This window comes from Leptidea sinapis, chromosome 23, assembly GCF_905404315.1.
Source record: "Leptidea sinapis chromosome 23, ilLepSina1.1, whole genome shotgun sequence".
NCBI lineage: Eukaryota > Metazoa > Arthropoda > Insecta > Lepidoptera > Pieridae > Leptidea > Leptidea sinapis.
In genome coordinates this window covers 2,319,066-2,333,173 of record NC_066287.1, presented here as the reverse complement: position 1 = coordinate 2,333,173, position 14,108 = coordinate 2,319,066, and the positions used below count along the sequence as shown (strand labels likewise).

General features: G+C 33.3%; 1 protein-coding gene across 1 annotated transcript; it reads right to left on the bottom strand.

Moving 5' to 3' along the window:
* Positions 1 to 261: 261 nt before the first annotated feature.
* On the bottom strand, positions 262 to 13,815 carry LOC126971458 (protein seele). Its single transcript, XM_050817783.1, has 7 exons — positions 13,607 to 13,815; positions 13,458 to 13,525; positions 10,757 to 10,856; positions 9,558 to 9,712; positions 7,778 to 7,870; positions 6,253 to 6,348; positions 262 to 4,707 (listed from the first exon to the last, which is right to left on the bottom strand). Exons 1-7 carry the CDS (start codon positions 13,692 to 13,694, stop codon positions 4,573 to 4,575), a joined length of 735 nt encoding a protein of 244 aa, XP_050673740.1. The 5' UTR covers positions 13,695 to 13,815; the 3' UTR covers positions 262 to 4,572.
* Positions 13,816 to 14,108: the final 293 nt, after the last annotated feature.

The following is a 14,108-nucleotide window of genomic DNA, read 5'->3' as shown; positions in this document are numbered from 1 at the left end:
AGAATTTGACACTTATTAACGTCACTATGGCATGGTGTTATTGGACGAAGATAAGCAGAAAGGACTCACACCACACAAAGGCACTTTTGAGTTATAGACATTTAAAGTTTCAGCTCTTAACAATCTTCCATATAAATATCTTCAGGAGTACGATTGCATAGTTAACTCTATTTTGACCAAAGTGTGGTTTGAGTCTCCAATTATAGAGGTGTCTTATTTTTTATCAATTAATAAGGAGGTGTACGTAAATAAAACGACCAATTTCATTCAAAATATAAATAAAATTCAAACACAAACAAACAATAAATTAATTCATTTTAACGTGTTCTGAACCGTATTCAAAAACAACAAGTAAGTAACGAGATGGCTTATTGATAAATACTTTGCATAACATTGGCACAAAACTCAAAACTACTCGCATGCAACATGTAGTTCTAGCTCTCTACTTGCAGCATGCATGTTCATTCCTTTACGACACAAGCTGCACGCAATCTGCATTCAGCATGTTACTTGCATATTGAAGACCTACAATTTTATTAATAGTTTCAAAATACGATACAGAACATACAATATATAAATCAAAAAGTTAACACTTTTAATACCTAAGCGAAGACAAGTGGCAGAGATTTTTTGTAATCTGCTAATATGTTTTATCCAAGGCTTGGCACCGATCTAAAATTTAACAGCTGTTACCGGTTTGTATCTATTATTTCGTTCGTATTGTAACTATTATTAACATGTATATGACACAAGAGTCGAAACGAGACATGCCTATCTAACAAAAGGCATGCCTCAGCGGTGAAATAAACCGTTTCAAACCGGTTCATTGAACAAAACCATTATAAAATTGAAAAAACCCCTTAAAATTTCGGATAAAGGCGGTAAAAACCGATTGAAAAGTTCACGATACTTAAACGTTAACCGGTTTGAATTTAGTTTCGGTTTGGAAGCCTTGATATCAGCTCTTCTCTTACAAACTACAACTTGCTTCTCTTAGTCAACTTAATAATATGGTTTAAAACGTCTAACATTAAAATAGAAACCCTGAAAGATAATATAATATATTTGAATAATTCTAATAAAATATTAAGGCACTTAACACATTATATATTGGAATGTCACAGTCTCTATTCTTCTTAAAATAGCTATTAAATATTAAGTACACATAGACAGACAAGCATTTCCAATAGAGGGGCCATCTTGAAAATATGTCACTTTTGACAGTGACAGGAACAACAAAATGATTTTTTATTGTATTCTTTACAGCATTAGGAACAAACAGATGAGAATAAAGCAATATTAATAAAAAATATCTAAATTATTGTCAATATACTATATATAACAATAATCGAAAGAAATTCGTGAGTAGACCTCCATTTTTAACGCAAAATGATTTATTTTCAAAATTGTCTTTTCTAATGAAATTAATGTATAATATTGACCCCTATTCAAATTAATTACACAAATTTGAGAAGGACTAAGCACTTTTAAATTTTAATATCAATTATTTTAACAAACCAATTTGTTTTATAATACATAATTTATTAACCAATACCAATCAATAGTGAACGTGAAAATAAAGATATATTTTATAATATATTTTATTAAAATGCGTGCTACTCTTAATCAAAGATAATATATAATATATCACATGTCAATTAATTATTATGCAGCACATCATAATAAATGCATAATTTATAATATTTATAACAATAATTATGGCAACAGCGCCGAGAGAATTTGCAAAACTGAAAAAATCGCTCATTCAGCCATTTTATTATATTGCGTTCATTAAGTTCCTTTTTTTATCAAGTATGATTATTATTGAAAGAAAAAAAAAGAACAAAGTCATAGAGGTGCTTTTCTTCTCTTTTGTTTCAAACCACTTGTCGAATATCGAATTGTATCCCATCAAGACGAACTAAACTTTTTATTTCCTACATGATTTTTAAAGAACAAAATTTGGAGAAAACAGAAATAATATTGTTTATTAAATTTGCGTTTCTCTCGCCTGTTAAATCGGTTCAAATAATGTCATGTTTTCACACAAATCGTACAATAAAATCCGTTTAAGTACAAAAAATTATCTAACATTATTTTCAAATTATATCCAAACACATAATATAATAATAATTGTCTCTATCTTATAAGATGTGTCTTATGTGGAACTAAAACACGTTTCCCTTCTAATACATATCCTAATTACTTTATACGTGAGAGATGTCTACAATTGGTTTAAAAGATATTGAAATAAATTTGTTGATATAAAAAAAAATCTGAATTAATAAATTCAGCTCTTTGTTGTAAAATATGTGACTTCACAAGTTCACAATAGTTTATAAGACATATTTCGCTATACAGTTTTGACACATAATTATGAATAATATTGCACTAGTTTTGATACCGAATCCCGTGGATTTTTATTTGTGTTAATAGAAATCTAAATAAGGAGGTAATAGAAATGTTAAATGATAAGTGGTTACGTATTTCATACTGAAAAACACAACTTTTAAGCGTTATATACTCATATATACTAACTGTCTTATTCATAATGACTTAGCGGAGATTTAAAACATCGCTAATATACGCTTGTTAAAAAATGGTATTCATAATCGCATATTACAGCTAAAACGCTCAATATCTCTTCGATAAAGCTGACATGCCTTATAGTAGCTAGGACCCCTCTATAAGCCTATTTTAAGCACTCGAACGCAAAAACCATGGCCGACATCGATCACCTGTTCGTTCTATAATGTGATATAATAGCTTCCCGATCAAAGTTATTGGATATCCGTCACAGATTGACAACCGACAGACTTCAAAACTTTGATTTTTGAAGTTTGAAGTTATTTTGACATCGATTTTTGACAACTGACAAACCATTGACATTGAAAAGATGTCTGTTTCCATTGACAGTTTCTCATTAAATTAGTTAAAATTATGTTTTTTGTACGAAATGGCAACATTGCGTACTATAGAGACGTATTAGTTATGGGAGATTTATCTAACGAATATGAATAAGGAATTTTATCGAACGTTCGATAGGCTTAAAACACGTTTTAACTAATATAGCTTTATACCTTCGAAAAGCGTTTTATTATGAATAAGGCAGTAAATCACTAATTACTCACTGGTGTAACGGTTTGTTTAACGCGTCTAAGTCACTTCTAGTAAATTGTCATTTAGATTTCTATAACTTCAACAGTCAAATCGCTCAATTAATATCACGCATATATACATACATTTATACATATAATAATCACAACTTTAAACTACAGTACTATTACATTAAAAAAAATATAAGATACCCTCACGAAACCGTCGAGTTTCACTCAAATCACGAAGTAGTCATTACTGATCGATACGTAAATTTGTTAAATTAATTCTCTGCTAATTTTTATTAAGGTCGATGCCTCAGTACCAAAGAGGAACAATTCAGAAATAGGTTCAAAAAGAAAAAGCGAGTTATCACTGTTTGAAACGAAAATATTTTAGACTACAAAGAAACTTGCCGTTCCCGTCAGCATCGCTGGGCGAATTTTAAAAGGAAGGAACGTTGGAAAAATAGTAGCCATAAGCCATAAAGGATAAATTTCGCATCAAATGGTGGTAGTTTCATGTCGATACGATCAGTGGTTTAGGCGTGATTGAGCCTCAAACAAAGACCATTTTCATTATAAGATATATATAAGGAGGTATCCACCAAACTGCTTTCACTTATCGACTTGTTTCTCTGTGGTTATGGCGGGTTATCTATTATGAAATAATTTCGTATTTTACTTACTGAAATTCAGACTTGTTTCACTTTGGACCTGAGGTATCTAAGTGTAGAACAAACAATGGGTGGTAATAGCACATGTCAATCACTGGATGCCCGTGGAGCAATCTATTCCGTATTGTTTTTTTATAAGAAAAGGTGGAACAAGAAAGAAGTTCACCTGATAAAAAGTGATACGCCCTGCCCATTACAATACAGTATCGCTTGCAATTCTCGATTGAACCCTGTGCTTCCCCGGGGCATGAAAAGAATAGGGAAGTCCCAGGCCCAAGAGTGTCGTAAGAGGCGACTTAGGGCATTTACCAGTGGGAGGCTCCTTTGCACAGGGTGCCGGCTAGATTATAGGTACCACAACTGCGCCTTTATCTGCCGTGAAGCAGTTATGTGTAAACATTATTGTGTTTCGGTCTGAAGGGCGCCGTAACTAGTGAAACTACTGGGCAAATGAGACTTTACATCTTATGTCCGAAGGTGACGGACGAGTGCTATGGGTTTTTTAAGAATCCTGAGCGCACTGCTTTATATTGGGCAGAGCGTATCAATTACCATCAGCTGAACGTCCTGCTCGTCTCGTCCCATATTATCATGATATAAACAGTCAAATGACAAACGATGTTAAGTCTCATTTATTCCACTAGCTATGGCACTGTTCAAACCGAATCATAATACTACTTGACAACAGAAAAAAATCGCACTTGAATTTACAGCTTACAGTAACTGACATATTTTTCGAAGAGTTTCTAGCAATACTAGTTAGTGATTGGTTTCACAATAGTATCTCGCTGAGTACGTATTCAAAGCTCCTCTCTAGGCTCTTCTTCTTCTACATTCTCATCGCTGTCGGCGTAGCCTTCATCATCGTCCACTTCACCACCTCCCATGGGTGGTTGGGGCATGCCACCGAAACCGTAGGGATCAGGCCCATGAATCTGAAAAAGCGATATTTTTCTGATATAAATATTTATTAAATTAGGTTTTTAAAATGATACACATACCAAAACGGTAGAGGAACTCACAGTAAATTTTGTCAAAAACTATGACAAATACTATCTTTGACAAATTTCATCTGCAGCCCCCCTGTCGGGTTAACTAAAATAATAATGTAACTTTTACGCAAAAATACAATGTAAAAAAAGTAACAATTACACGCGTTACAATCCTTTAAAAGTGTTTTATTTAAATAGGTTTATGAAATTAGCTTTTGAAACGTCAATTTATTTTTACACTACCACAGAAAGCAGGTCCGACAGCACATTAATTATTACTGTAAATACAGTATTGCTGTCTTCTCTGGTCTGGCGCACCCCAGTATCAGCTCGATCCATTTGACCGCGTGCAACGCAGAGCAGCTTGAATTGTCGGGGACCCAGTGCTCAGTGAACGGCTGGATCACTTGGCGTTGCGTAGAAAAGTCGCTTCATTGTGTGTCTTCTACCGCATTTATCACGGGGAGTGCTCCGAAGAGCTGTTAAACCTGATTCCTGCCGCCGAATTCCACCTTCGCACGACACGCCACAAGTTAAGATATCATCCCCACCATCTGGATGTGTGGCGGTCCTGGGACAAGGCTAAGGAATGAACTTCCTTGTGCGGTGTTTCCAGGACGATTCGACATGGGTACCTTAAAGGCCGGCAACGCTCCTGTGATTCCTCTGGTGTTGCAAGTTGTTAAGTGAGCGGTGATCACTTAACAACAGGTGACCCGTACGCTCGTTTGTCCTCCTATTCCATATATTAATTATTATACTATTCTTGCCGCTATTCAGATATCTTTCTATCTTTCTTCCACATACAAACAACTGTTGAATGAACTTCCTTGAGCGGTGTTTCCAAAAAAAAGTGTATACATCCACCTATATGGCTGGCAACGCTTCTGTTGTTCCTCTCTTACTGCAAGTCAAAGTCAAATAAACTTTATTCAATTCAAACTAAGCGTTTTTGAATCATCACTAAAAATATCTATTTTAAATTACTGAGTCTACGTTATGTGCGGAAAAAGATTAACTCGTGAGAGCGCAAAAAAATAATGCTGGCAGAGTTTCTTGCGCGCTTCTTCTCTCTCAGAGCGCCATTTGTTTCCGAAGCGGTATTAGTATCTAGTATATTATAAATGACATCGAAAAGAATTCTAAAGGAATCAATTTTGAGAAAATAAATGCCTTTTTTATGCCTTTCAATTCATTGTTTGTGTAAGAATGCATCTTGAACATGATGGTCGTGATTACTGTCTTAATTAGTATGTAATTGCATCCAACAAATAGATCATTGTATTTGTTTATTAACTATAACAGGTCGACCTGACACCACATGCAGCATCCGTTCACTAGTTGATGCATGGATCAGCAATCGTCCCTTCACACATATTTGAAGGAAAGAGACGAGAAAGGAGTTTAAGCAGCGGTGATCACTTAACATCAGGTGACCCGTTCGCTCGTTTGTCCTCCTATTCTATAAAATAACAAATAACCATTCACCTTCACATATTCTGCCTCCATTTCCGGCGTCCACGTCGTATCCTTCTCATTGGGTAACATCCATTCCTCGCAGTAGTTGGTTTGCTTGAAGCAGATCTGTTGACAAACAAGTAATGTAAACAGATCGATATGAACGCTCACGCACCTATCATTTAAGGTCAGGTTTTAAAGTTTATATTGGTATGAATAAAAAATAATAATAATTTTAACAAAATAAATGTGAAGACCAAGATTATTTTATATATAAGACTAGCTGACCCAGCAAACGTTGTATTGCCGATATTAAAATCGCGATACAAAAGTAACTGTTGATCGTGGATGGGTGAAAGTTTGAAGTTGTATGTATTTTTTTAATGCTGACTCATAATCAAACAAATTTAAAAAAAAATGTCAAAAAAATTAAAAAAAAAAATTGGCCCTTAACATTTTCCTAAATGATGAAAATATGTGTTGTCCGATTCTCAGACCTACCCAATATGCACTCAAAATTTCATGAGAATCGGTCAAGCAGTGTCTAAGGAGTTTAACTACAAACACCGCGACATGAGAATTTTATATAATTATTAGATATTTTTTTATTTTTAACCAGAGTAAAAGCGGCATTATATAGATACAGTCAAAGCTTATTATAGTGTAATTTGTGGCATGTTTCATATTTTGACTTTGTTTTTATACGACGTGATTTGTCTGTATGTATATGCAAATCTAATTACAGATGGAACAGCTTTCTTATTAGATGGATGTGGACAACGAATATGATTTTCATTTAATAATAATAATATTGATTCAAGCCAACACTATTTGAATATAGAGCAAAAAGAAAGAGTAATAGGATTTTCACTTAGTGACACCTTTTAAAGAAAAAGCTACGTTAGTTGCCCGGACATAAGTTTCATTTGAAATCGTACCCAGCTCGTGCGGAGGAATAATATTAAAAGATTAAATTAGTTTATGTAGGTACACCAGGGTATATAATCTTAGTTGTATTGCAATGGGAATAAAGTACAGTGGCTATGCAAAATTAAAAAGTGCCAAAATAATGCAGAAGTAACAATAAATATTACCATTTTAATCAGATAGCATTATATTAACTTCAAAACCTGCACAGAGATGTCGCATGCTGTCATAGAAAAAACAAAACATTAAAACCACGAGCACGGCACTATGACAAATTGATGTTGTTGTGTTTTGTGATTCTTCTGGAAGAACAAAAGCTGTGGGTCCCATAATAAAGGGATTAAATATAGTATAAGGTATTAAATATATAAATAGTAAAGCTTCATCTAAATCCATTGGTTAGTTTTTGCGTGAAAGAGTAACAAACATTCATACATACATACAAACATTCGCGTTAATAATATTAGTGGGATTCAAAAAAATTAACATAGCATCTAGCTTTATATTAGTGGTGTATTTGGGACATTCCTGCCATGCTGATCTTTCAAGTGCCCGGCCTATAAGGCCCATAGCATTCAAGAACAACTCCTTTGTAGAATTATAATTATTCAAAATAATTCACACTTACGTCTCTTTCCGCGTCAGGCATGACGTCATCTTCTGGCCGGTTCTTATATAGATCCGTGATCTCATCCTCGTTCTCCTCAAACATGCGCTCACACTGAAAATCATATAAGAGGTTAGTTCATATTACATTTTACTAAAAATCCACCGATTCCGAATTCGCACCTAATATGTTATTACCGGGAATTCAACGGGTGAGTAGTAGTAGAGAGAAGAACATATCTAATCTTTTGTTACTGTAACCGATTTTGATTGAGAAGTCGTAAAGCGTCAGCCACGCTTAACTCCTAAGTATTAATAATATTAAACCACTAGATAACCCACATAGTATATAAATGATTTAAGTTTTCTTTAGTGTTAATTCCGCCAATATTTGTTTTTAAACAATTCGACACGTGTTTCGCCTCTACATTCCTCCATCTGTTTCGGTCTGTCGCATGGTGGAGTGCGATGCTGATGGGTTGGTTAGTCTGCTCGGATATTTGATCAGACCAGCGTCGTGGGCTCCGGCCTCTTGGTCTCTTCCCTTCAATTTTCCCTATTCCTTTATATAAGAGGGGGCAAACGGAGGAGAACCACGTACGGAATCAAGAGATGTGTTGCCGGCTTTTTGAATATGATCTGTTTCTAAGTCGTATCGGTTTGGGAAAACTGCAGCCGGTAATTGATTCCACAAATTGGCTGTGCGAGGCAAGAAGTAGCTATATATGGGCGCAAATCGCCACCTACCGTCAATTGTTTGCAACTATTGATATTTATGTTTTAGTTAATCGTTAAAATGAATATAGTATTATATATATATATATATATATGTGAAATATATAAGGTTTAAATACAAATAGCTATTTGTAAACATAAAACTGTTATTTATTAAGGTCTAACTAATTTAATAGACACTGTTTTGACTGTTTCAATTGTTTGATGTTTCATTTATTGTTAAAATACTTAATTTAATGTGTAAATGTTCAAATTTATTTCTATCAGAATTAATATCGTTTTTCTGTATCAAACTTTATTATTTTATGCAATAAGTCTTTCTTAATTGTATTTTGAAACTTGCTTGCAGCGCCATCTTCTTACTTCGTAATGTTTGTTCAAATTAAATGAACAAACTATTATGTAAATCATTTGAAGTTATATAAATTCACTAAAACATTTATTGAACTGTATTTACGAATTATTTTACAATACCTAATTGTATTTGTGTTTTAAAAGAAGTTGTACCTACTCTGTTTCATCTATTGTACGGAAGCTATAAAAGCGATTGTTTTATGTAAAGATGTTTCATATCTATACTAGCAGTTGTGCTTCAATAAATTGAGAAATTCTTAATGTTATATTTCTTCATGATGGACAATTCAAGGAAACCCTGCTTTAACGCCGACATATACTATACTATCAATTAGATTTGAAAATTATTCAAATTGTCAAAATAGTATCCGTATCTAGCGATATTGTTTACACGCAAGCTGCGTTTGGTAGTAATTGATTCTACATCTCATTGTTAATGTGAATTTGAATTCTCGTCGAAACTAAGATATAAACCGCCGGTCGTAACTAAGTTGACAAACCTAGAATAAAAACCTAAATAAATACACAATACAAATTAATATTTTTAAGTGATAATAAATACCCCAATTTTTATTGAAATACAGTTTCTTAAAATAATTCAAGTCGTGAAATCGTATGCCGATATGTTCGAAATCAGTTGAACATTTTTAATTTTTTTTTTATTCTTCATAGTACTTAGTACGTGTACTACACAAGTCTAGCCTTAAACTTACATAGTACTCCAAGCTTTTGTTGAGATCGTCGTCAGTCACAAACTTGGTTTTCGAGAACTCAGGGTTCATGCCACCGTTGTCCGTCATCAACTGCATTATGGCCAACTTGCCGGTCGACTTGTAGTACACTCGTACGTAGTCGTCCATTTTCTTGCCTGAAAGAAATTATTTGTTATTTAAAAAGCCCGCTCCAGAAAGAAAGCGAGAAAATCACGAGAAACGCGTATGTGAAACCGACTCACATAATATTCGCAGGTTCTCGCCTTGTTCTCCGATTTTTGACGCGAAATAAATGAGCTAAGAAAATTAGCACAGATGAGAATTTGCATTGACTCCACACTCGCGTGTTTCTCAATGTCGGTAGCGAGCGACTCGTCTATTATAACAGTTTTGTATGGCATTTACTGATGATCAATACGAGCCGGATTTGGACGACCCAACTACAATTGATATTCCTAGAAAATTTTCTGACAGAACTGATTTTATGGAATATACCTTGAATATCAGAAGAAAGAAGAATCATTGAGAGCACAATTCAAAGAAATTAACATCTTGACTGTTGCTTCTCAATATATTCTTGATAATGTAATGTATTTTCATAGGCACATAAGTGAATTTGCCAGAAACTGTCATAACCATTATGTTAACACCAGGAACAGACATAAACTGATGATGCCTACTACTCGGCTAAGTCGAGTTAGTAAGTCTTTTGTGGGGCGGTGTATGTATATGCTTTTACAACAGGATCCCAGAAAAACTTCAAAAGAAAAGTATTACGTTATTCAAAAGAATTGTTAAAAAACATTTTTGTGGTAAAGGTTACTATAACATAAATGACTTTCTTAATGATACCACAGATTGGGAATGGAGTGACCGCCCTCAGGCTATTAAATAATAAGTTTAATTGTACAATATTACTTTGTAAACATATTTATTTGATGAAAAAAAAAGCCAGCTGAGTTTGTTGCGCCCATTCTTCTCAGGTCTGAGGCATTCATTTTGGAATGGGTGGTAGTTTTTTGACTTTCAATAAGTGATGTCACATCCTATTTTGAATAAAAATATTTGAATTTGAATAGTATAAAAATAAGCTTATCACAGCAGTTATTTCTGCAAAGGGGCATTTGTTTACTACTATTTTACATTGATATTGCTAATATTACCACAAAACTAATACATTAATTGAATATTAAGCTCACATATGCCATCAATCATTTCAGATATGTAGACCGCAGATCTGTGGGCAGGCACCTTCTGTTGCATAGTGTTGCCACTGGCGTCCATTCTAAAGTTGCCAACCTGAAATTTATTAAATCTTGGTTATTTTCTGGTATAAATATCAAAACATCCATAAAAAACATCCATATTCATCATATAAATGATTGCACCTACCGGGATTCGAACCCGGGACCTTTAGCTTAATAATCAGGGCCACTAGCCCTTTCGCTATATGGGTAATCAAATTATATGCTATGCATACGAAGAAATTGAATGGGATTACATTTTATCTGTAAGTATGTAATTAAATAAGCCCAAAGAATGATAATGTATTGGTGCTGGTAGCACTGATCAGGGGGGGAGGTGCGGGCAGGGAGTTATTTTGGACATGGTGTCATAGAAATGTGATTGAAAACTCCTTCTGGTATGTTCTGTATTCTGAGTTTTCAAACGACTAATAATACTGCGAAACCTGCACCAAAGCACTGAGAGAAAAACTTGCTGAAACCCAGAGAGCAATGGAAAGGAGTAAAAAGGCATAAAAGGCATTTATTTTCTCAAAATTGATTCCTTTAGAATTCTTTTTGATGTCATTTCTAATAACTACTAGATACTACTACCGCTCCGGAAACAAATGGCGCTCTGAGAATCAAAAAGGTCAAGTCAGAAATTTATACATCAGGCGAGTATGGCAGTTATAAACTATAGGATAAGATTAGTAACACTGACCTGAGGAAAGTTATCAAACTTAGGTTTAAAGATATTTATTTCTCATTAAAAACATAATATTGTCACTTACATGAGAACATAAAATTATGATGTAATAATTTATCCGCCGTTCTTTACATGTTCAGTACATACATATACACTATAGTACTTATTCTTCTTCACAAAATTTATGATTACACACTTTTACAGGTCACTATCACATAACAAACAATTTCAGACATGTGTTTTATAAAAACTAAAGACTTAATCTTTTTGAGAGATGAAGGTAGACTATTAAAAAGTTTTGCGCCCTCGTAAATAAACATACGCTTGCCGTAATTTGTTCTTGTCTTAGGTAGTATCAAGTAGCTGGCTCGTCTCGTGCTGTGTTTAGACGCATGTTTAGTTTGGGTGAGTAAGATTGATGTATGGATGGAATTATGTAGAATTTTTTGTATCAGTATACATGTATGGTATGTGTAAAGTTGTTTTATGTTCATGAGGTTAGTTTGTATATTTTAGAAGTAGGTGTTAAATAAGCGAAATGAAATAACATTTTTATGAGTCTATTTTGTATTGTTTGCAATTCAGCTAACTTGGTTTTTTGAGCAAACTTAAAGAAATATTCAATCGTATTGACCAACATAAGTGAAGATGAACTTTACATTTGCGAGCAAGAAAAAATGGAGCAAACAGGTGACTGTCTGGTACCCAAGAGATAGTCATAGGAGCCAAGGTCAAAAAGTGAGAAGATGACAAGCTGAAAATGACTTTAGGTCTCGTTTGACTAAGAGTGGTGGCGGATACAGTTGAAATTATTGGCTATATTATAAATTTTGTAACTCAATTATTAATAAGTTCAACATGTGTGATAGTTCAGAATAATATTATTTTTATTACATCACCAATATTTTAACTGCTAATTTATTATTATTGAAATTTAATAAATACTACAGTGGTTTAACTTTTATGAGATCAAGAGCAAAAGAATTAACTAGGGAAAATGATATAAATCAACAAGCTATAGGTGATTATTACTTAAACTTATCAATTGTTCATAATCGAATAACAACATGTTCAGGGTGATATTTGAGTGACACTGTTACAGAATGAATTTTGACCTTTCTAGCTTACACAGCATGGGTGAGCAACACCTTTTGCATGTGGGATACTTGAAACCTGACACCGCTTGCATTTGACATGATAAGGACTCATTTGTTTTGCAGCCTACCTATTAAGCTACTAGTTTAAATCCTTATGTACTACAATATAAGTAAATACAATAGATTCAGTGGCGGTATTGTGCTGTGTAATGCTACAAATTAATAGTAGAGCACAAATACAGGTGCTTAGTCTTGGATAAATTAAAATTGTTAAATAATATTTAAAACTATTTGCTTCAGGAAACATGTTGTGGACTTAGTTTATAGGTAGTAGTTAAGTACTTAATTTATAAATATTACGTAAGTTTGTTCATGACCCCACTATTATTAGTAAGTCATGGATAAGGGGGTTGATTGTACAAATACTTAAATATTTAAACGATTAGTTATAAGTAACACTGTTTGTATGATTGTTTGGTCTCCTAAATAAAATAAAAAAAACACTGCTTAACTCATTGATTGGAATGTACTGTATTATACTAAATAGACAATCAACTGTGCTATGACACTATTTTCAATTCAGGAAATTGTTCTATTATAGCTATAATCACCCTTTATACCCCAATGTCTCATATAACACCATAAGTCTTGATGAGGTAGGGATTATCACCACAGGTCAATAGATTCCCATATTTTTCTGTAAATACTGGTAGGTACATAATAAAATAAATTTATAGAAGTAACTATGGAACTCTCCCACATCTGTTCTACTCATTTTATTTTGAGGTAGGGGGCAAACTAAACGTTTTATTCCGACTTCTTGTGAACTTGTGTTAAAATTTAAAAAGTATCATAATATTAAATTACTTACATCTACTTTTTTCCATTTATCCACATTTTTTATTGCCTTGTTAAGTTCTTCAAACGTCATTCGGCAAACTAGAACATTTATTTAATTTTTTAAAATTGGCATAAATAGATGACAAACATAAAAAAATGAAATTTTACAGTTTTTCATACCCAAGCATTTCAAATTTTTTGGGTCTATCGCAGCCGAAACTAGCACCAGAAGAAAAGGAAGAAAAATTGTAGAGCTTTTCCAACGCATTGCACTTTTATTTAAATTATCTCGTTTAAGTAGTTCTATTTCCCAAATATTCACTAGTAAAGTGAGAAAAAATTAGCTTTCGACGTGTTTATTTTATCAGTTTACAGAAAATACACGAACCCTTTTCCAATTGGTTAAAAAAAGATAAACAATTTTTTCTTTTTTTAATTTATTTAGTCGCACGGGATGCAAGTCCATAGGCCAAAAGATAAGCAATGTTGAGGAAGTGTTGCCATTTGCAAAAATATAGTAAATAGTTTGTTTTGTATCACTTCATCTTTTATATCAGCTTTATTATTATTGTGATCACTGTATCACAGAAAAGACAGAAGTCTCACTTAGAACCCCTTATTAAGAAATAGCTACTATATGCGAATTTCTATAAGATCTATTTTAAATTGTTTATAGATCGAA

Excerpts from the sequence above, each read along its gene's own strand:
- LOC126971458 (XM_050817783.1), bottom strand. The coding sequence starts at position 13,694 with ATGCGTTGGAAAAGCTCTACAATTTTTCTTCCTTTTCTTCTGGTGCTA. Across the intron at positions 7,871-9,557 it reads ACAAAAGCTTGGAGTACTAT|TGTGAGCGCATGTTTGAGGA; the intron begins GTAAGTTTAAGG and ends TATGATTTTCAG. Across the intron at positions 4,708-6,252 it reads TGGAGGCAGAATATGTGAAG|ATTCATGGGCCTGATCCCTA; the intron begins GTGAATGGTTAT and ends TCGCTTTTTCAG.